This window comes from Bufo gargarizans, chromosome 4 (genome assembly GCF_014858855.1).
Source record: "Bufo gargarizans isolate SCDJY-AF-19 chromosome 4, ASM1485885v1, whole genome shotgun sequence".
Classification (NCBI taxonomy): Eukaryota; Metazoa; Chordata; class Amphibia; order Anura; family Bufonidae; genus Bufo; species Bufo gargarizans.
The window spans coordinates 95,292,182-95,316,389 of record NC_058083.1 but is presented as its reverse complement, the minus strand read 5'-3'; the positions used below and the strand labels follow the sequence as shown (position 1 = coordinate 95,316,389).

General features: G+C 45.0%; 1 protein-coding gene across 3 annotated transcripts in view; it reads right to left on the bottom strand.

Moving 5' to 3' along the window:
- Positions 1–24,208, bottom strand: part of RYK (receptor like tyrosine kinase) — a 105,445-nt gene that overhangs the window by 66,921 nt on the left and 14,316 nt on the right. For all 3 annotated transcript variants that reach the window (XM_044290642.1, XM_044290643.1, XM_044290644.1), the window contains exons 2-3: positions 3,038–3,159; positions 872–971 (exon numbers count right to left, since the gene is read on the bottom strand). In XM_044290642.1, the coding sequence (XP_044146577.1) occupies positions 872–971; positions 3,038–3,159 (222 nt within the window). The remainder of the gene's footprint in view (positions 1–871; positions 972–3,037; positions 3,160–24,208) is intronic.

The window sequence follows — 24,208 nt, the reverse complement described above, 5'->3', positions numbered from 1 at the left end:
AGATGCCTATACCGATAACGTTCAAAATCCTGAATATCGGTAAAACCGATGAATCGTTCGATCCCTACCAAGTAGGCGACTGCAGGTGGCGCCTTACCAAGTAGAGAGAGGTGTGCATGTGTAGCCAACGGTCAATTTACAACAGCCTCAAGACAGGAATGGGTCCTGTACCCATCAGACATTCATTGGACGTCCAGTGGATATGCCATAAGTGTAGAGACGGGAATAACTTTCATTCCAAGGAATCTGGAATTATGGACCCACAGGTTCTGACACTGTAATCTGACCTGGGTTATCAGCACATGACCAGGACCAGTCTTATTACCTGCAAGTACACAAATAATTCTTTGGTGGTTCAGCGCTGGGGTCCTAGGTTCAAATTCAACTAAGAACAACATCCTCAGAGTTTGTATGTTCTCCCCCCCGGGTTTGTGTGGGTTTCCTCCGGTTTCCTCCCACACTCCATAGACATACTGATAGGGACCTTAGATTGTGAGCCCCACTGGGGACACAGTGATGGTCATGTCTGTACAGGGCTGTGGAGGAGTAGGTCAGCGCTACATAAGCGAGTAAAATAAAAAAATCATATTGACAGATTCCCTTTAAACATAACCGTAGTTGCTCCTGCAGTAGGCATTCCAATACTAACATGCACAGAATCATAAAGCAATGAACAGAAATGTACTATTTTTTACGTAATGGTCGCAAATACCAAATGTAAGGACACCTTACCACCACTAGGTGGTGCTGCTGTGCCGTGCAGAGGCTCCTTATACTAAAACACATGTGGCTAGGATTCTGGCATTCAGGCAAGTGTCTTATATGTAGTAAATGTGAGTCCTGCTGTAGGGAAGATGCTTTTTCAATCTACCTGACAAGGAGCGAGGCACATCCCCCTGCAGTGAAATATTGGCCTGTGGTACGTCCATAGCCAATGGATTGTCCACGTGAAATCCCAGTTTGTACTCAACCTAAAGAGAAAGAAAAACACATAATAAATCCTAAGTATTGAAACTAACCACATACAGTGCTGGCAAAAAGCGTGCCGCCCTCCCTCTATCATAGTGGCAGTATATGGTTATACGGGGTCATGCTCCTTAAGAACACAACTACCCCCAGCATCTCCCACTCACATCAGTCACAGCTCGATAGATAGGTTCCCATACACATTAGAGGAATATCCGCCGAACCAGATATGAAAGATATGGGCAGGTTAGATTATCTCCAATACCCCCTGGCACTAACATATAATAGACATTGGCGAGTGTCCCTGTCGGCTGCTCAGCCAGTATGGCATATCGCATCCAGGATCACATCATCCACAATAGAGCAGTGCAGTGTGCCCCTCACCCCCCAGCTGTGCAAGTGGTGGCATCCATCCTGCTCACATTATCGGACAGGTTGCTGGTGCCCATCATTCCACGAGAACCCCTTCAATCCTGCTGTCGTGCAGCATATGACCACTGCAGCCAATCACTGGCCTCAGAGATCTCAAACAGCACTAGGCTGCTGAGGTCATTGGTTGGCTGCAGCAGTCATTAGTGTATCTGACAATCAGTTTCAAAGTAGTATACAGAGATCTATATCTGCGGCACAGATTAAAAATATAAAAAAAGTTGTATTATTTTTTATTAGATGAAAGCATTCCCACATTTTGAAATTTTAACCAGGACAAGCACTTTAAAAAGAACCCGTTATCTCTCGACATACCTGTAACAGTAAATACTTATGTTTTTCATAAAATTATAATCGGATAAAATTATAATCAGACATAACCTTTTCTTCTAACCCTACACTGAGCCGTTCCTCAGTTATTCCACTTGTACATCCTGGAAGAGTGCATGCCGCCATTTTTTTTTTTCTTACTCCTGGAGAAATGTCCTGAACACTGACAGAACTGATTGGAGTTGGACAATATTAGACTGTGCAGGGGACACCCAGTTGTCAATTTATTCATACATTTCTGGGAGGAATAATAAAAGAACGGCACAACACACAGGAGTCCTATGAAAAGATGCTCCAGAATAGTCAATTAGTAGAACAGACATGTCAGCAGAGGTACTTACCTCTAGTTTCACACTAGCGGCAGGCTGTTCCGGCGGGTGAACAGCCTGTCGGATCCATCCTGCCGCTAGCTCACGCGTGACCCCGGACTGCCGCTCCGTCCCCATTAGACTGTCCGCCTCTCGCTGCCACCGGAACTCCGCCCCCATTATAGTCAATGGGGACGGAGCGGCAGTCCGGGGGGCACACGTAAAATAGCGGCAGAATGGATCCGACAGGCTGTTCACCCGCCGGAACAGCCTGCGGGACTCCCCTGCCGCTAATGTGAAAGTAGCCTGCACTGGATAACAGCATGCTAGGCTCAAGACACAAACGCAGACATCTATTAGAAAGAACAAGGCCATGCTCTCAATGAGAAGGGGCGTCCCAGCAGAAAGGAATCAACTGTCACGACAAGTCCATGAATAGACAGGGGAATGTGATTCTGGAAATGTGCAGCAATGCCAGACATGTGCTCCGACACGGAGCCAGAGCAGGGAGCGTTCTCACATCTGGAAGGACGGAGGCTGCATTTAGCAAGCTATCCAGACCTGCGACCGTGTGAGACCAAAGCTGAATGACTGGTGAGGATGAGGGGGCACCCTACTGAGGAGATTTCTGAGTCTCACCTATTTCTAAGAAAGTTGGGTGACAGATACATCCGACAACCACTGGTCACTCAGTTTCCCAAATTTCTGAAGGGCAGATCTGCCCAAACCATAAATCCAAATTTTCAGTTCCAGTACCAAACATGTCCATGGTGGTCAGCTGAGCACTAGTTGGCAGCTTTACTTCTCCCATTAATATCGGGCCGGTCAGTGTGAGACCAGCGGTTGTCAGACAATTCTGGCTGAGCTCATCTCTGGAGCAAAGAATGTAAAATGCCCTCATTATTGGCCGGTCAGCCGACCGTCATGTAACGTGTAAGACCAGCGTTACGCCATGAACAAGGGGATGGTTCTGCGCCAGGAGGGAGCAGTGAGGACAGACATACCTTAGATTTGGTGTGCCAGCTGAAGTGGAGGCTGCTGGTCTCGGTGGGAAGGAGCAGGTTAAAGGAAAGGGCATAGTGATTTATGATATCGTTCCTGACGTAATAAAGTTCTGCGTCCAATCCTAAAAAAAAACAACAGAAGAAATAACAGATTATTTATGACAAAACCAGAATTTACTTGGCCTCTGCCCCTCACCACATTCACCATACAACAGATTGGGCCACCATTCATTCTCTCACCTGTGGACTTCAACTATGTATTAAAGCTGCTCATCTCCGCACTTCACATTCAATGAATGAATTACAAAGGACACGCTCTAGCCTTGGAAATCACTGGACACAGCTCTCCCCATAGGAGCAGCTGTACGGCCTGGCAAGTTCTGTAATATTGGCCTGTATAGACTCAGTGAATGTGACGAGATGTAGGAACCTGTATGAGGACCAAGCTGCCGCTATAAGAGACGTCCACAGGAAGGATTACCCGATGAACTCCCTACCCATAGGCACCAGTGTAAAACCTTACCATGGGACATACGGTTTTTACTTGATGACTCTGTATTGAACAACACCGCACCCACACAGAGGCGGAGAGGAGACCCTTTTGGCCTCCATCAGGTGAATGGGGACCTAAAAACACATTTGGGCCAAATGGCCTCTGTAAAAAGTAGCATGAAGCACAAATCCAATAATAAGAGGGATAGAAGCAAATCCAGTTTAGGAATAGGCAATATAACATATACAGCAGAGCATACTGTATAATCAGGGGCGCACCCCCAATGAGGCGCTTCACTTTTTGCCTAGGGTGGAAAATGTGTGTATAATGTGAACGCTGACGTATTCCAGCCCTCACCCGTCTGGTGCCCTTCCCTCCCACACTTTACATATTAATAGAAGATAGAAAGCTTTGTCTCCGGCCCCCCACTCCTCCTCATTCACTGCCATAGGTTTTACATGGCGATACCCCGACTCGTCTATTCAGCCAGGGCACAAAATAAAGCCTTGAAATAATTGGACCAATTAAGGAAGGCAGCAATCTGCCAGGGCAGCCCCTCCTGGCACCAGTACAACTGTAGGGTGGCATTGTGCTGCTCAGGAGACCAGAAGGGCTCTTCAGCCATATTATCTACTCCATGGCTGAGGTTTTCCACAATTCCTCCAGGCTGTCAGATAAGCCTTGAATTTACATCTCTGACCCCAAGGAGAAGGTTAAAGCCGTGTCAGGCCGTGCCCCCTCTCACAGACGCTGTATATATACACCTCAGTGGGAAGCCAAACCTCTGGCTGACCCCAAGCACCCAGATGTGACTTCAGCTCCACAGCCCCGCTAGGATAAATCTCACACATCAGAGTTATAGGCAAAAAAGGTATAAACTTCCTACAACAAGCACTTAATAAATTACACAATATTAATACAATACTGGAGTCTGCACATTTCTACCAAGTCAGATTCCACAGCCATGGAGACGTGAGAGTTAAACACAGGAATATATATGGATGTGACCCTATTACACCGTCAGCCCTGGCGCAGCCGGCATTATAACCTCTCTCCTGACATTGTGCTCAATATCCTGGGAGATAGTGGGACTCCCAGGAAGAAACCTGCTCATAAACCCGTCCTTTCAAAGCTTCTCCAAAGAAATTCCGACATTCAGCAAACACCTCATACAAGGGTTAACCTGGCAGCGTGCCCAGAGGCTATTAAATCCCATGTTTGCCCACCAACCTTTATCAGCGCACACGGCAGAGACATGTGCCTGTCATGGCTTGTCCCCCACAAGAAATCACATCCCCCACCATACGAGGAGGGGGGCATTACATGTAGTCCACCTATTAAGTCCATCGCTGGCCATATACTTTCAATAGCTGCCAGCCAAATGCTCACTTAGCCAACAGTTATTCTTTCCGACTACCTTATACACATGCATGCTTGGCCAGGCACGTGCCAGGATTTATCCCCTGTGAGAACAAAGGATCAGGCATGTTGACACCCAACTGCCCAATCCTTCCTTCCCAAAACATCCTACACCCTCAATCATGGAAGAACATGCAGCAAATTTTCAGATTAAACCCTTTACTTAAAGGGGTTGTCCTATATCGCAGTTTCCACCAAGTGTTGGCAGAGGTACAGCCACATATAGCGGATTTTCCTCTGTTGCGGAAAAAAACGGCTTCATTTTTATTACGGATTTCACCTTACAAATTGCAACTAGTGACGTCAGCAGTTAGTTGATATTTGCATCATAAATTGACATGATGAAGGTTTAAACCCGCACCGCTGGTCAACTTTTACAGAATGTATATTTTTTCTTAAACTCTCACCTACTTTGCTGTGAACCGTAAATGTTGTAATTTAAGTTCCGGCACTAGCAATTTATGAATGACCCCCTCTATCAGGGGAGATGTGAGGCATGCTGAGAAGCCAATCCTGTATCTGCTTCTCAAGAGCTGGGACGTAAAAAAGCCACTTAAGAGAGGCCCATGAGCCGCATGTGGCCCCCCCAGCAGAAGAGCTCATAGATAGTAAGGCTGCGCTACAATGACGGATAATTCATGTGAAAAAAATCCTCCGACCTCTGCAGTGGATTTGCAGTTTGATATGTTTATACCACAATATTTTCATGCACCAAAAATTGGCCCTTCCGGTAATTTCAATGGGCTCTGTAGCTTATACACCACAGGTTTTTTTCTGTGCAGACACCGCAGCAGGTGTCAGTAGCAAATCTGAGGTTCAGCCTGGATTCAATGTTAGATTTTTCACGTAGAATAATTGGTCATGGGAACACAGCTTAAGGGTCCATTCACACGTCCGTTGTTTCTTTCCCGATCTGTTCCGTTTTTTGCGGAACAGATCTGGACCCATTCATTTTCAATGGGTCCTGGAAAAAAAAATCGGACAGCACAATGTCAGATTTTTTTTTCAGGACCCATTGAAAATGAATGGGTCCAGATCTGTTCCGCAAAAAACGGAACAGATCAGGAAAGAAACAACGGATGTGTGAATGGACCCTTAGGCTACTTTGCGGCAGGGAGATCTGGTAGAATTGCGGAGAAACGGACAGGAAAAACCTGCAGCATGTAGTCTTTTGTGCCCAGACAATTCTCTGCATTTCTGCCGGAACGCAGGCGGATCCAGAGAATTTGAGCAGGCTGTTCTATGCCGGAATCGCTGCTGGAGATATTAAAGTAGTCTTAGCGACCCTGAAGATTGAGCTAAAAAGGCCTGAAGATACCTTTACAGCCATTGCAGACTTCTACCTGATTAGAGAAGGGTCTTCCTGGGTACAGGAAGGTACAAGATGCCACTGCAATGACTGGGACCATATGGCCGCACTGTGGAGATCTTACACTTATGACTGGTACGAGGAGGATAAACCTATGATGGAGATGGATGGAAAGAAGGAAATCATACAGCGAGTGCTTTTCATTAGGGACCCGATGAAACAAATTAGAATGAAACAAGGGAAGGACGCGTTGAATGGATTAAGGCAAAATCTGTTTTCCGGAATTAGCCCAAATGAGATTGATTTTGTTGCAGGAAGCCAGGCTTTTCCTACGTGCGGCACCACGAGGCCAACTACATTCCTCCGCTCACATGGCCAGCGGCCTGCCTCCACACACTGCTCGGCTGGATTTATAATGGGGATTACATGGCCCGGCCTGGGAAAAACAATGTTTGGGTTCGCAGAGGTCAACAAGGAATAAAGTGCTAATGGTCTGACCCCTGTGTAGTCCTCAGCCTCCTCCTCTGCTCCCAGGACTGTATTTGGTACAGGATACAAAAGGAAGTCCTAAGGACAAAAAGATTTGGCTCCACTAGATGAGGAGCAAGGAAAAAATAAAGGAGGCTCTACTTGCACCCCTCGCCATTGTTTATCCAATATGATGATGTACTCAGCAGTCATGTGATGGCGCTCTATGGGTGCAGGCAGGAGGCCAAGGGAACCGTTCTTATTACGTTCGGTTTGTAGTTGCTTTCTTTTCATTATGACAATTATAATCAATCATTTATTCACAGTGCGATCCCTGAAAAACCAAAACTACGAGCAAAACCATCGGTGTCAGACTGGGGTGTCTTGGGACCATCAGAGAAAATTATCAGGACCATCTATAAAGGGCTCAATCACCAGCCATTGTGGAACGGTACGCCCTGTTGTCTATACAACAGTCCTATTGGTTATTTTTTTGCGGAGCCGTGGAACGGATGTGCGGATGCGGACAGCATGCGGTGTGCAAAGTCCACACAAACTGACATGCCACAGGTCAATTTCATGTAACATACTGTGTGCATGTGTAATGTTACTGGTGCGGTAGACTGCACGCCATAGCAGCACCTATGTATGCCTACATATGAAATCAAAGGCAAAGGTACAGTGGTGGAATTCTGCACCTCCATGGCAGGCCTATAACAATGTAACACGATCATGTAGATGAACATTACAATGGATCAATCATTTACAGAGGACCTGTAACCACAAAATACAGTGCAGTCTGCAGGCAGCATGTTCTAGAGCAGGAGGAGCTGAGCAGATTTAATATTTGCCCACAAAACTAGACAACAATCACCGATAACACCTCCCTTGTGTACAGTTATCAGTGACTGACAGCTATCTCTGTATACACACTTACACAGAGAATGCCATCACCGATAACACCTCCCCTGTGTACAGCCATCAGTGACTGACAGCTATCTCTGTGCTCCATTCATTTCAAGGAGAGCTCCTGAGATACGAGTAGAGCGCTCTACTCAGCCATCTCTGGAACTCAGTGGACACGGCATAACTTGTACCTTCAGGAATACCCCAATGTATAAAATTACAAGATTTACAGACTCCTTCACCATAAGGCTCCATTCACACGACCGCAATTTGGTTCCGCATTTCACAGAACGGAATTGTGGACCCATTCATTTCTACGTGCTGCCAGGATATGGAATTGCGGACCTGCATTTCCGGGTTCGCAATTCCGTTCCCGAAAAATACAGAACATGTTCGATTCTTGTCCGCAAGAATAGGCATATTCTATTGCCAGCAATGTGCGGTCCACAAAATGCGGAACGCACATTGCCGGGGTCCGTGTTTTGCGGACGGATGTGTGAATGGACCCTAAAACTGTATATACATATATCTATATGTTATAATAAAATCAGCTCAGCTCCTCCTGCTCTATGACCTGCACTGCATTTTGTGGGGACAGGTCCTATTTAACCAGCTTCTCAGATTTTTCTTAGTTGTCCTTTTACAATAATCGCCCCTTATAGTCTGATTTGAGGCTAATCATATGGGATTGAACCTTGTCTATGACACATTAAACGTAAAATCTGGTCCCCTAATCTAACCAGCATCATTAATGTAATCTTAAGAATACTAGAGCAGAGACAGTGTAGACTGACAGGTAACAAACAGCTAATAGTATAGAGACAACTGAATGTAAAATCACTGACAAGTCACATTCAACGTTGTGGTGGAAAAAAGAAAATCATGGCTCGATGCGGCTGCCACACCGAGGAGATAAGGAGGCGGACTGCCTTATTTAGCCATGAGGCAGGCTGCGGTGCACTGCCGAGTACTGCACAGACAGAAGAGCATCCCCACTGAGCACAAGCACACACGAGTGCTCCTCCAGACAGGTTATATCAGGTCAGGGACACCAGACAATCACCCCATGGAGAGAACGCAACATGCAGGATGGAGATCTGCTCAGGAAAAACACCCCAAACATGTAAAGTAAGGCACAGTTCACACTAGTAGGGGATCTGTCACTTACACGACACTGTCCATTGCAGAGGCCTTTAATTGTATTAATATCAGAAGCAGGCAGCAAACTGAGTGCAACCAACATGAGAGAACCTAGCTGTCTGCAGGGCCCTGCCCGACCCTAGAAAACAGCACAAGTGCAATGGCCCCGCTGTCACTGGCATGCTAGTGCACCAATCCTTCTGACTGCTGTGACGCTGCACTTTACTATGGTGACATTAGCTGAGTATTAGAGCTCTTGCACACGACCGTATGTATTTTGCAGTCCGCAAAAAACACGGATGACATCCATGTGCATTGCGTATTTTGCATAATGGAACAGCTGGCCCTTCATAGACCAATACTATCCTTGTCTATAATGCGGACAATAGGACGTTTATATTTTTTGCGGAACAGAAATAGTCATACGGAAACGGAATGCACACGGAGCAACTTCAGTGTTTTTTTGCTGACCCATTGAAGTGAATGGTTCCGCATACAGTCCGCAAAAAAACTGAACGGACACGGAAAGAAAATACGTTTGTGTGCATGAGCCCTTAGGGCATACTGACATGGCGGATATTTCATGCAAATTATAGCACTGAAATTCACGGTAAAGATACATGTATTCCGCCTCATACAGTTCCTCAATGGCAATCTGTGTAATTTTTCAATGTAAGATCTTAAATCTGTGTCAAGAAGAAACACGGCCCTTTCTTGGAGCAGGTCTCACATGGTAAATGTCTGGGGGGGGGGGGGGGAGATGCAGCTTAGCACCAGTGAATGAGGTTAAACCATGGTCAGCTCTGCAAGTACAAATCACAGGGAATCCTCCAGGGATTCACATTTTCTCCGCTGTGTGGGACATAAAACAATGGACAGAACGTGGATGTCCTAGGACCTTCATATCCGCTAAAGCCTGTCTACTGCCTCGTCTTTATTATAATTCTTTTTAAAGAAAATGTATAAAAGAGCTTAAAAATGTTCCGATTATGCCCTGTTTCTAGAGTGTCAGGGACCCATCTGCGGAAGCCCACCTTGACGCCTGGTAGATGGGCCCGACACACGTTTGATCAAATATGTGCGCAAAGAGCTTCTATTTCTTCATTTATAGTAGGTATAATACCACTTAAATCTAGAATGATCCCCATTTCTCAGCTCTGTTTGTATGTGAAATGCTGTGCTGCCATACTTTTATTAGCTTTCTGTTTCTAGATGTGTATTTTTATATATTTTTTTGCATTACACCTAGCTTGGAAAAAGTGGGTTTTACAAGTGTTTAGTCACACCTTTTTCTAGACACCCCCCCCCCCCCCCACATAGAGAAGTCTATGATAAAATGCCTAAAAAGAAAAAAAAATTCCTGATTGCCCCGTGTTCAAAATTTCCAATAAATGTTTACACATCTGGAGCTAGTGTTTTTGCCTTAAAAAGGCAAAATAACACTGCAAAAAAAAAAAATACCATCCTGCAAATTACAGAACATGTCAACATGTCCCCTTCTCGTCTGTTTTGCTTACAACAGGCATGCTCAACCAGCGGCAAAACTACAACTCCCAGATTGCCTGAACAGCCTACAGCAGGGCATGGTGGGAGTTGTAGTTTTACAACAGCTGGAGGGCCGCAGGTTGAGCATCTCTGGCTTACAGGAATAGGCCTTTCCACAATTGGGCCCACAAAAAACGTGACATGCACACTACCGGTATCCTAAGATTAAGCCTGACCAAAGAAACCTTTTCTTTTAGTGAAATTTACTTAAAATTTGTTTTTGTGCCTAGACGCCACCAAGGAAACCAGCCGGCGGTGGAGAAGACGCATTGCGCTGACTGGATTACTCAAGCATTTGGTTTAGATGAAGTCACCGTGACCACGTCACTCCCACCCTGAAGGTTTGGCCTCGGTCAATGTCCACTGGAAAGCAGGTCGTCAGATCAAGTCTACATGTGGAGCAGATTAATTTCTTCCTGCAGCCCTCTCTCGTTTCCTCACAGTGACTTTCTCAGTACAGTTACGACGGTGGATTTGTAATCAGCCACCACCACCGATGCCAATTCCAGATTAGTATGGAAACATGAAGCTGCTGCCTGCATGCTGACACACAAACCATATGGGCCGGGTCTAGAGGTCTACAGGATCACCAGGGCTTACAAATTCTCAGGAAATTAGATGGTGGCTGCCGACTGCTTAATGGTTTAAAAACGGTAATGTAGGTGGAGGCAAGCTGCCCTGACTGGGTACAAAGTAGTAGGAAGAGGTTTCAAATTCGGCAGCATCAATACATAGGAACTCTGGTTAAAGGGCTTCTGTCACCAGGAACATGGATTATTAAACTGGCTGACTTTAGACAAGTGCTTATGTCAGCTGAAGATAAGTCTGTGTCCCTTCTTCCTGTGTGCTTCTGATTTTGTGAAAAATAAACTTTTATTTTATGCAAGTGAGCCTCTAGGAGCTAGAGGCCATCCTCCTTTCTTTTAGCCACACCCTCATCATGTTGATTGACAGGGCCAGACAGCATTCACATCATCATGCCTAGCCCCATCAATCGACATGATGAGGTGTGGCCAAAGGAAGGAGAACAGAGCCTCTAGGAGTAGGGGCAACACCCTCATTGCATAAAATAAAAGTTAATTTTTCACAATCGGAAGCACAAAGGAAGAAGGGACAAAGACTTAGCTTCAGATGACATGGACACATGTCTAAAGTCAGCCAGTTTAATAACCATGTTCCTGATGACAGAAGCCCTTTAAAAAGATTGCCCCGTTTGCCACCCCTTCGCAGTTAATGGAAGCTACACAAACAGCTTGACACCGCCAGCTCTGCCATTTCCGTAGCTCAAGAGTTTGTGGCTTGTTCTGCTACTCTGTTTAGGTAGCTCCCATTCACTACAACGGGAGTTACCAAAACAGTGGGAGCACCCACCCGCTCAGCAGTTACCATAAGCCTGGCCACCTGAGGTCATCACTTAGTCCCATCTCATCCTGGAAACGGCGAGATTGGACAAAGTTCTCTGTAGGCTCCTAGGCAGGCCCTGTGGATGCGTCTCCTCATACAGGCCCCAAATCCTCATTTGAAGGGTCATTTGGTGGGTGCAGTAGGAACATGCATCATAAGTTACTCATCGGTTTCTCTTCGCTGCCCATTTTTTTCTACAGAAGACCTGAAATGTTTACACAAACGTCAAGCAGATCATTGGCCTCCCAATATTCAACTTCTGAAATTTAGAAAAGTATAATTTATAACAAGAAACACGTAAGAGGATGACTCTAGACAATGGCAATTACCCATGTCAGGGTCACGAGTCATGAATCATTAAAGGTAGGTTCACATAGGGTTTTTAGAGGAGGTTGAGGCAGATTTTCCGGATTTTTTTTTATTTTTTAGCTAAAGCCAGAAGTGGAATGGAAAAAATAAATAAAGAAAAAGGACTTATATTTTTTCCTTCCTGCTGGATGGATTTACTTCTAGCTTTGGCTAAAAACCTGAAGGGAAATCGTTCTCCAAGCCTTCTCCAAAAAACTGTGAGAACCTACGCTATGTGACGTATGGTCTGAAAGGATTAGAAAATCCCTCTTCTGTGGTCTTCAGATAAAGGGCTGTAATGGAGCCAATTGACCTTCCATATGTCTCCCAAAATGACAACACTGGACTATTCTAGTTATATGACCTGTAGGTCATGACTGCAACTTGTGTGGCCATGTTCAGCATAGAGGAAATATCTAATAAAAAAAAAATAATAATAATAATAATAATAATAAATAAAAAAAACTGTTCATCCTTCTCTCAATTTTTTTTTGACTATTACACAAAAGGAGGCAATACAAAACCTAGAAACCATACACTAGACATTCACAACGCACTTGACGACAACCTAATTTCAGAATCCTACCGTCTCACGTTGTCAGAAATGTCCCTGGTGTCCTCCATTATCCGGTTCATCCATAGATATAAGCACCTTTACAGCCCCATCATGAATGTGTGTAGTACGGCGTAGATCAGAGGTCGCGATGACTCCTGTACAAGTGTCAGACGCCCAGAACAAAGTCTAAGGCGTACCAATACGCCTGCCTTTCAGCGCAGTGAGCGCCGTACAGCAAGGAACTTTGCTATTGGTTGGTTTGGGTGGGCTATCGTGTCCTGCGGCAGGTGGGAGCTGCGAGGAGCAGGGTCTGGCTCCGGGGAGTTGCTGTATCGGGACTGGTGAACATGGTAGGATTGGGACACATCATGCAAACACCACAGACAACTATATAGATGTCTCCAGAGAATGTCTAGGAATGTCACAGACAGATGGGAGGTCTCAGCCTCACAAACCTTCCTACAGTACCGCTGCGCACATTTTATGACTCAGGGAACAAACATCACATCAGCCTAAAAATTCAGCGTATCCGCCAAGACCCCTAAGGGATGCAAGATGACTGGCAGCATGAGGAGATGCCGATTAGGAGCCCAATGTCGGGGAATTACATCTGGGAGGCGGGTGTCATTCCTTGTAAATAGGATGAGACCTGCAGACAAAACAAGTCGATTCACAAGTCCAAACACAGACGGGTGAGCCAAGTGCAGGTATCTCCGGGGCATGGAGGTCACATGAGGAGATGTCTAAAGTTTTTAATTGTGCAAATTAAGACAGACACTTTACGTCAGCCTGTATTCTAGGGAAAAAAACTGCAATTATGAACACATCCATAAAGCTCAGAGTACAGAGGAAAGCTTTAGGCTCTGTTCACATCTGCACTAGGGCATCAGATTGATGGTTCTGTCACCTCTGGCAGCTACAACAGCATTTTTCTTGCTCTGGTGGGAACCTCAACAGACCCCAGCATAAATAAGTGCTGCCAATCCATGGTTAGGCTTACTTCACATGGGTGATGTTAACGTCCAGATGAGGTCCGTTTTTTACAAAGCATACAGTCTGAATACATGTCAATGGGTACATGCACAGGAGCATTGGGGGGGGGACAACACACTGAATGTTCTGCCTTAATTTTTCATGCAGGACTGGTCCATTCATGTCAACGGGTCTGTTTTTTTACTGATGGTTGCTAGGAAATGCAAGTTATTCTTCATGTGCGAAAAACCCACCAAAAACCAGCGACAGAAACATGAATTAACAGATTTTTTCAAAAAAACTGACAAAATTTAGTAAACGGAAAGAAAAATTGCAGTTTCGCACTGACACAACTTGGACAATTCCATACTGCTTGTGTGAGAGGCCTAAAAAGAAGCTATGGTGCAAATATGAACAGCGCCTTATGCAAAAGCTCTCTAAAATCTGCCGTGTGGCTGAAATATCAAGACTGCCTATGGATGTACCGAGCTGGCCATAGATCTCCATTTGAAGAGACCTCTGGCGAGCACTGCGGCCTGCTCACAGCTAAGGCTAGGTCCACAGTGGTGTTCTGGAAGCCTGTCCCAGCATAAATGCCAGCCAGACGAAAACAGAGGCGATATCTGTACAGCCGAAACCCAGCATTTATGCTGGTAAGCGGCCGGATCCCGCCAAATACGATTATAGTCAATAGGGACCTGTCAGTGAAACTGGATAGCTGCTTGGTACTGCACACAGGCCACGTGACCGATGAACAAGTAGTCACTGGCCTGGAAGAGGACGGCATGCATTGGAGCTGCAGTCTTTTCAAAAATACTTTTGGTGGGGGTGCTGGGAGCCAGGACCCCATTGATCAGATTTTTATGATCTATCCTAAGCATAAGCCATCAAAATCCCAGACAACCCCTTTAACACGCGACAAGACAATGCCAAGGTGTGACGGCATCCATTCAACGATGAGAACTGCATTAAAGTAGATCGTAAAGTCAGATAACGACATCCATGAATCCCCCATTAGGCACCAGCTATACCAGGACTACTATATATGAAAGTCCGGAAACCACAGAATCCCCTCTCAGACATTTCCAAACAAAGACATTTTAGAGATTTTGAGAGTTTACCTTACAGGTTCCCAGATGGGATCAGCGGCGCTACTACTGCAATCTGCAGACAGCATGTTTGCTGTGTGATTTATTGAACTATAAAATTATGGGGAGGGGGAATACAACCCAAAAGCCCCCTGACAAACAGGTGGGAAAAAGTCATCAAGTGTAACCTTCATAGGGTCATAACATGTTGTTCCTTTTGTCCCTCCACATGCGGAAAAACATATTTAGGCCCCATGCACCCAACCGAATACATTTTTGCAGTCAGATGATCGCGGATTCGCAAAACAGATACCAGCCATGTGCGTCCCGCATTTTCCCATTCTGCGAGTCCCACCCTATGTTAAAAAAGCCTATTCTTGTCCACAAAAGGCCAGGAATAGGACACACGTTTGATATTTTTGTTGTGGGACGTTAAAATAGACACAGATTTTTTGCAGCCCCATTGAAATGAATAAAACACCCAGGTTGACATCGCTGCAGCCAATCACTGGCCACGGCAGAGACCAGATCCCCTTGCATTATGTGACCATTTGTCCTGACATAAGGGGAGCTGGCAAATTGGCACACTGCCGATGCATCTAGCTGGATAGAGACCCTCTGAGCCTAGCGTGCCATGGGGCTGAGGCTGACCAGAAAAGGGTCATGGCCTTCTGCTGCAGACTATGTGGTATGAAGTCAGAGAAGTGTCTCCAGCAGATAGCAGCTCTTGTTTTATGGTTGGGCACCCTCACACTTAACTGAAACTACTTAAGTAAATACTTTCTGATCTACTTCTTAAAGGATCTTGCACCAATCACATGTTCCCTGAGATATATGGCGACACTTGCGATTACAGAGAATTCCACAATGTGTGGGAAGGAACGCTAGAAAGCTAAAAAAAATACCTACAGGAGAAAGAATCTGTAAATCAGTATGTCGGAAACATAAATCCCACAGATACAGGAGGTGAAGCATGTGGAAAGCTCTGACCTGAAACACAACAGCCAAAAACCTTAGTTAAAGGGGATGGCCAATAAACATCCCTCACCTATCTGCAGGATGCGGTTCACAGGCCAACCCCTTTAAAATGTTAAGGCGCTATTAGACTGCACGATTCTGGGCCAATTATTGGTAATACAAATGTTTGCTGCAGTCAAACGAGTAAACGCTGTTTTATCGGCTGATCGCGATCTGTCATCAGGATGACAGATGTCCAATTATCGGCAGTACGTCCATCTGTGTAATGTGTAATCAGGGATGAACTGCCGATAATGACTGCAACACGATTGCATTCCTCCCACATTCAGTATGCATCGGCCTGTGCAATCAGATGGATGCGTTCTTTTCTATCGACACTTGCACTACCTGAAAATCGGGCAGAAATAATATTTGTACACAATTCGGAGGAAGGCTGCCTTATTTGCGGTTGGAAACTGTTCTGTCCGCCATTTTTAAATCCAGCAGAGGCTAGTTGCACACTAGCGGCAGGGAACCGGCTGGCTGTTTCTTCTGGCCAACTCTCGGCATATTTGCCAGAATGTGGTGGGATCTCCACCAGCTCCCCATTATAGCTAGGGTACTTTCACACTAGTGTTTTTATTTTCCAGCACCGAGTTCCATCAAAAGGGCTCAATACTGGAAAAGAACTGATCAGGCATATCCCCATGCATTCTGAATGGAGAGTAATCCGTTCAGGATGCATCAGGATGTCTTCAGTTCAGTCTTTTTGACTGTTCAGGGCAGAGATAATATCTCCGGCCAAAAAAACTGAAGACTTGCCTGAATCCATAGGAATGTATTAGTGCCTGATCCCGCATTCAAAATACCGGAAGGACGGATGCACTGACCGAAAGAAAAAAAAAAAAAAAAAAAGAAAAAATAAACGCTGGCTCAGTTTTTCCTGATGACACTGGAAAGACGGATCCAGCATTTCAATGCATTTTTCTGACTGATCAGGCATTTGTAAGACTGATCAGGATCCTAATCAGTCTTACAAATGCCATCAGTTGGCATACATTTTGGCGGATCACTCTGCCGCAACGGAACTGCTTGTCGGATCACTCTGCCGCAAGTGTGAAATGCGCTGGACGGAGCTTTACAAACTTCCGGAATACAGGAGCGATTCGGCGGGCTGTTCTGCCGGATCGCCGCGGCTATTGTGCAACTAGCCATATTGAATTCAGGTAATTGAAGTCAGGTTTTTCCAATAGGAAGGGGGGCATGTGATGTCAGTATTGGCTACAATTACTCCAAAACACACTGAAAGCATCAGTTTTGACCTCTCTTTTCTGTTTTGGAGTTTATCGAAGTCTAAGTTTCTTTACATGACGTGTTGTGTGTGTCCATCCTTCTGCCAGATGCACATGGTTAAATCTTTAATCCAGTCTTTGTGAAGATGCTGAGGAACCGCAGGCGATACGTCTTCATAGCGCTGTAGGATTCACCGTTTCAGGTAAGCCATATTGCGTATTACAAAGATAGGTCAAAACTGACACTTCCAGCGTGTTTTGAGTAAATTCTAGTCAAGACTGATATCACATGGCGGCCTTCCCAGTGGAAAAACCTGAGCTGAATTCAATATGGTGAGGAGGAAGATTAAAGAGGTATTGACTCTAAAGTGAGTACATTTATCATCATTGGGCGTCTGATCTCTGGAACCCCACCGATCCAAAGAATGATGGGGCAGCAGCGCTGAAGTAGGGCCCCAGCCACCCACATTCACTTGAATGGAGCTGTGCTTATTCAGTTCTACAGTCCCACCATTCTGAGGATCAATGGGAGTCCCAGAGGTGGGACCCTCACCGATTATAAAGTGACGGCCTATCCTAGCGGTATGTCTTCGCTCTCTAAGATGGGAGTACCCTTTTACAGCTAGCTCTCAACAACATTTGGTAACTTTACTGATCGGGTAGAAGGCAGCTACTCCAGTATGAAATCCTCTCAATCACCACAAGATAACAACTCTTCCCCCACGTGGGGAATCATAAAAAATGTAAAAATAAAATAAAAACAAAAAATAAAAAAAAAACTGATAGAACCACCGCAAATATAAAAAGTCAATTAACTGAGCTAAAAGGGGGTGTCAAACTGCAGGGGGTCTAATAAAATAATCCCCAACTCTCACCTTCGTAGCCCAATCCTATCCTGAGCTATTATTTTGGGCTGCAGCGGTGATGTCCCATACACCGCCACAGTCAGTCAATCACTGGCCTCAGCAGTCTTTTACTGTGCACTGCTGAGGCCAGTGAATGGCTGCAGCAGTATATAAGAAGTCACCGCAGCAGCCTGGCTGAGAGGACAGACTGGAAAGGCTGCGAATGTGAGTTCTTATTACTTTTATTATAATTTTGTAGTGTCAGCCTCACTGATGTTAGCCCCAAAAAGCCTTCAACCCTTTTAAAACAGTTTTTTAGATATGCTTTTCCAGCTCAAGCTTCACAGTGCAGATGTGAACGGTAGCCTACTAACAGATTGAATGTCACACTGCAATTGCAGACGACTGCTGGGATCGGTCACTCCGTTAAATCCAGGTGGAGGCCTAAAAAAGACACAAAGCCCAGCTACAATAAGACAGTTTACAGCCTGACTCAGGCAGCCATGCTATTTCTGCTGCTCGGCACTGTAGGGAATTCATCTTCCTCAATTATGTGGCCTCCGTAATGAAGGGATTGGTGCGCACCCGCCCCGTTGCTCAGCACTGCATGACAAATCTAGGCACCCGTACACAAAGGGTGGAAGCGCGCACCTCTCCACAGAAAGGTTCAGCAGAAGTAATAGGATCCATGCGTCTGAAAACACAGAGCATGTGTGATATTACATGATCATCTGGAAACAAAAGGCGAGCGCCAAAGGCAGGAAAGTGAGCACACCGCAGTCTTCAAAGGCAGATTTTCCGTACAGGCCTCCCACGTTCAGTCAGTGTGCCCGCCAGGCCAAGCCTTCTCCACAACACAGGACGGATGGGGCACTCAGCCCACTTTCTAAAATGCCTTTTACTACGCTTCATGCTACGATTACTAAGTTAGTATAAAATCCTTCCAAGATGCCAAGTGAATAAATAAATAAAAAATTATATATTTTATAAAATACAATAAAACACACAAACTCCCATTGCCTTTGTGATAACGGCCTGGGCTACACTGTGACTTTTTGTAGTGCCATTGATTTTAACTATTGAACTACAGCTACAATTCAAATGAATGCAACCCTGCAGACGGCAGCCGTCATTCAATAGTTAAAATCAATCAGTCTCAGTGTAGCCCAGGCCTAAATCCGAGAGCTAATATGTCATTCCTTTCCCTTAATCCTGTAATAGTTGCATATAACTATATAGAGAGAGGGGGTAAATAAAGACCATGTGCGCGGCACCTCTGGGGGTGAGCACTTTTCTTCTCCTCTCTGGCACACCTAATCATTCAATGGCCGTTGATGGCACCTTTACGGGTTGATCCCCCAGACAGACCGCGGCTCTCCTGACCCGAACTGACTACAATATTTTATAACAGACTGCGGGTCTAACGTGCTGTACTCACATCATCAGATCACCCCAGTACATTAGACCCGCAATCAGACAAATCACTAGGATACAGTCAGTTCTGGTAAGGGCAGCCGCGGTCCGTCCGGGAGATGAGGCAGACACACAGTGTGTGCTTCCGCTAATATGCAAACCATATTGTAATGAATGACCGCACAGTCCAATGATCGCTTCATGTAGCACTCGTTGATGGGCAGATTACTTGCCCTATTAATGGGTCCATAGGTGGAGGGGGGGGTAGGGGACTGACTAATCAGATACCCTTTAACTTTTCCAACATCTGCAATAGAGACCAAATTAGTTAACATGGATCTGTCACAATAAATTTGCACTCCTATGTTCTAATAATCCAAAAAGCTAAATTGACTGACAGCCACTGTGTATTGGCTTGTGTAGATCGTGGCGATCAGTCAATGTTGAGGAGATCGGGGGAGACCTAGTTTGTTTTATTCTAGGTAAGGCGCTAATAAAATGAGTCCCTAATGCAAGCTGCCCTTAACCTTGTGGTTTTTGTGCCGTTTTTACCCAGATTTTATGTTGTCATTTTTGGTGTGACTTTTCTGTTTCATATCCTCTAAGGAAAGCCACTATTGTACAGATGGATATCGCACAAAGCGTTGACATGATGTGGATATTAAATGAGGGAGATTTAAGCAAAGTTGGTGTAAAGTAGAACTGGCTTAGCTGCCCATAGCAACCAATCAGATTCCACCTTTCATTTTTCAGAGCTCCTATGGAAAATGAAAGGTGGAAAGCAGTTTTCCTTTACACCAGATTTAATAAATCCCCCCAGTGTGTACATGAGACATGTAGGGGACAGTCACAGTTTTTAATAATAGCCTTCTTAATACAGAATGCTAAGTAAATTCACCATGTCACAATTAGGGATGAGCATATTGACTTCGGATAAATCATCCGAAGTCTATTTGCATAAAACTTTGCTAGAATACTGTACGGAGCGAGCGCTCTGTGCAGTATTAGAATGTATTGGCTCCTACGAGCCAAAGTTACTTTGCAAAGTCTCGTGGGACTTCGCGTAATAACTTAAGAAATTAATTTATACTGTTAAATACCTTTTACTGAACTCTGGTTCAGTTCCAAGTGGTCACAATATTTAAAAAAATAATAATATACAGTACAGACCAAAAGTTTGGACACACCTTCTCATTCAAAGAGTTTTCTTTATTTTCATGACTATGAAAATTGTAGATTCACACTGAAGGCATCAAAACTATGAATTAACACATGTGGAATTATATACATAACAAAAAAATGTGAAACAACTGAAAGTATGTTATATTCTAGGTTCTTCAAAGTAGCCACCTTTTGCTTTGATTACTGCTTTGCACACTCTTGGCAAAGTAAAAGGTCCTACTTTGAAGAACCTAGAAGACAACATATTTTCAGTTGTTTCATACTTTTTTGATAAGTATATAATTCCACATGTGTTAATTCATAGTTTTGATGCCTTTAGTGTGAATCTACAATTTTCATAGTCATGAAAATAAAGAAAACTCTTTGAATGAGGTGTGTCCAAACTTTTGGTCTGTACTGTATATATCCCATTGTGAGTTTACTGCTGCTGTGAGATGTTATCTGCTACTTTAATAGTAAATGGTAGTAGGACTAGGATAACAGTATGATAGCTCTAATGTTCTGTTGATAGACCTAGATACGGATGTCTACAGAAGAGCACTGCACTCATCAGTGATGCTATAATTGAGCCATTCATCCCCTTCCCTCTCTGACCGCAGTGAATGGCCCGACAGAGTCAAGCGAAGCCGCCTGCTGGGCTATAAATCCACACAAAAACGGGAGGTAAAGAGCCAGAACGGGAAGTAGAATACATGGAGCGACTCCAAAAAAGATATCTAGAAAACAGTCCACCTCGTTTTCATATTAAAAAAATAATTAAAAAAATGGCATAGCATATTTACATACAGGTTAATATGTAATAAAAATGTTGACACTAGTGCCCCTTTAAGGTGGAAATGCTCTTGAAGTGATGGCGAAAAGCGGTGGAAACGCTGAAATACTCAACATAAAAGCACAGTTGAAAACTGGAATATATAAAACCGTCCTCGAAAAACCAAAACAGATTTCTTCTGTCCCAAGTGATCCTATATTTAAACAAAATAGCTCATATGTCAGAAAATAGGCAGCGACCCCCTCCTCTAAACCCCCAAGAAACATGTGGTGATTGAAAGATGAGGGCAGGAGTCGGTGTGTGTAGGAAAGGGATCTGCCTCTCGGATTTCAGCCTTGTAGTCCTAGGCATTTAACAAATGTCTCTGCCGAGCAGGAAGCCACGAAATTACTATGAAATGATTCACTGGAGGGGGGCCTAGAGAAGCCGAGCTCACCTCAGTCACTGGGGTCCGGGGTATGGTTCCCATTAATAGCACCCATAATTACAGACACAGTAAGGCTCCTCACAACTCTCCGGGAAGATCCCCAACATTGTAGTAACCACTGATTGACCTAGACCAGTCATGCTCAACCTGCGTCCCTCCAGCTGTTGCAAAACTACAACTCCCATCATTCCCGGACATCCCACAGCCATCAGCCTACAGAAGGGCATGGTGGGAGTTGTAGTTTTACAACAGCTGGAGGGCCGCAGGTTGAGCATCCCTGACCTAGACCATCGTCATTTCTGTTCTCCCCAGCACCCATGTTGTCCACCTAAAGTTGGGTTTACATGTTCCAGGTGTCGTTTTTACAAAAGTTTTTGCACAATTGGAAAAAAATGCACTGCGGCAACAAGGGGTAGAGCTGGAGTGGGGCTAATGCGCTTTGTGGAGAGGCACTGTTAGGTAGTGCATCACTGTTCTGCATCAAGGAGGGGGAGGTCTTCTATAACATCCATGTACCAAAATGGGGCATATGACCAGGGACCCTCTTCAGAGAACAAGCCCTGGGACAAGTGTTTAGAGTGGTTTTCCCACCTTATAACGAGCAAGATGTTGGCTGGTTGACTGGGTCAATTAAAGAAAGTGACCCAGCAAGAGAATCAGTCACTTATTTATGTTGCCATTAGTTAGGACACCATAAAACTGGTGACAGGTTCCCTTTAACTGTATTCCCGGTGGTGACCTGGACCCCAGCTGTACTGGGAACGTCAGCGGGAATCATGGGTTGCTGGGGTGCTTTAGTGAAGAGGCAAAGAGGTGGCAGGACTAAATCCAGGGACGCCCACCATTTGTAAAGCAAGGGCATGTCTTATAGACATGAGGTCAGTCAAGATGAGATACACACATGAATAAAGACAAAACCATTTGTATCTCATGTCATTATATGTACGTAAATATACGTAGCTCCATCTGTCCCCCATAATCTGGTTCCAGAAAAGTGGGGCCAAAAACTGAGTTGTTGAATCCCCCCCACCACCTGCTGAGGTAAGCATAATTACCTTGGCTACGTGGGGCTTCACTGTGCTTTGGTCCTCATATGTAAACTCCCACCATGGATAGGGGTCACATGCGCCTCTGCTCCCAATGACTGGCCACATTGGTGACATGACTTCACTCGGTATATGACCACTGCAGCCAGTCACTGGATTTGCAGGTGACCCTGTCTGTGCCAAAAGTTTACAGGTGGAGACTGAAGTGCAGTGAGGACAGCAGTGGACCCATGCAGCTGGAACCCGGCGTCAGGGAGCATGCAAGTATGCGTCCCTCAACAGGTCCTGCTGGGTGGGAGGATAATTAAACTAAAGTTGGAAAATCTAATTTGAAAACAAAAACTGATAATTATAATTCAGCTCAAAATATGAACACGCAAGGTTAATGGCCGCCAGAAGCAGTGGATGTGCCAGAAGCATTTAAAGCAATGACCACGTCAAGAAGGGACATCTTCCTTCTTGGCGTTGTCGTGGCCGCTCGGTGCTAACTCCCATTGAAAACGGAGGGAGGCAGAAAGGAGACAGCCTCCAGGAAAAAAAACTGCAGTGTGAACAGGCCCTAACCACAAAACGGTCGGTTTAAATGACAGCAAAAGGAAAATGTCTCCTTATCTCATTTTCTTCCACAGGAGGAGGAGGAGGAGGGCGGCTAACAGTCCAGCTCTTGTGCCTCTGCCAGGATTGACTAGCGTTTCAGTCCTTGATAAAAAACATTCCTGCAGCAGATGTGCACGGATTCACTCCACATATCATTCCTTCCTCCTATCACATTGTATGACAACCAAGACAATAAAAATATCCTCCTCCTAGAGACACATGGAGGAGGCAGAGGATCGCAGCCATGGAGCACGTGAGACCACAAGAGGTTTCTTCTTATCCACACCTATATATAATATATCCTGAATTACCAACCATCGGCCTACAACCCCTTTCCAGTAGGCCACATGACCCAGGCATCTAAACCAGTTAAGAAATGCGACACAAGGCATGAATGCCAGTATTTTATTCTTGGTGTAAATTAGTCAATTCCAGTGCACTTTGCTTAGTAAATCTGACCCCATTCTCTGGAACGATAATTCTCTCCACTGGCGATCTGACACACTATGTGGGTTGATGCCAGGTGGATTCCTGTAGAAGGAAGATATCTCCCATGGTTTAGTGTGAGCTTCTTAGGTTTCATTATGACACTATAGTATTGTGAGGCAGCACAACAATGGCCTGGAATGGAGGCCAGACCTCACCAATCATGGTCACTTGATGGACACAAAGCACTGCAAAAGTGCTCCAAAAATCTAATGGAAATCCATCAGAGTCGAGTGGACAGCAGCAATAAGGGGAGTCTCTACTAATGCCCGTCAGGGCTCAAATTTGCTATGGACTGACCTGTGGATAAACCCCATTGTAATTCAATGGAGCTAATCCGCTGCATTTCCTTGTGGATTCTGTAGCAATAATGAACACGACAGCGGCAAAGTATCCAGGAAGGGGCCGGGCTTGGGTGACGCCCTGAATGAACCAAAGGTTTAATTTGCATATAAAAAAAAAAAAAAAAAAAAAAAAAAAAAAAAGGTATAACTGAAGAAAGGAGA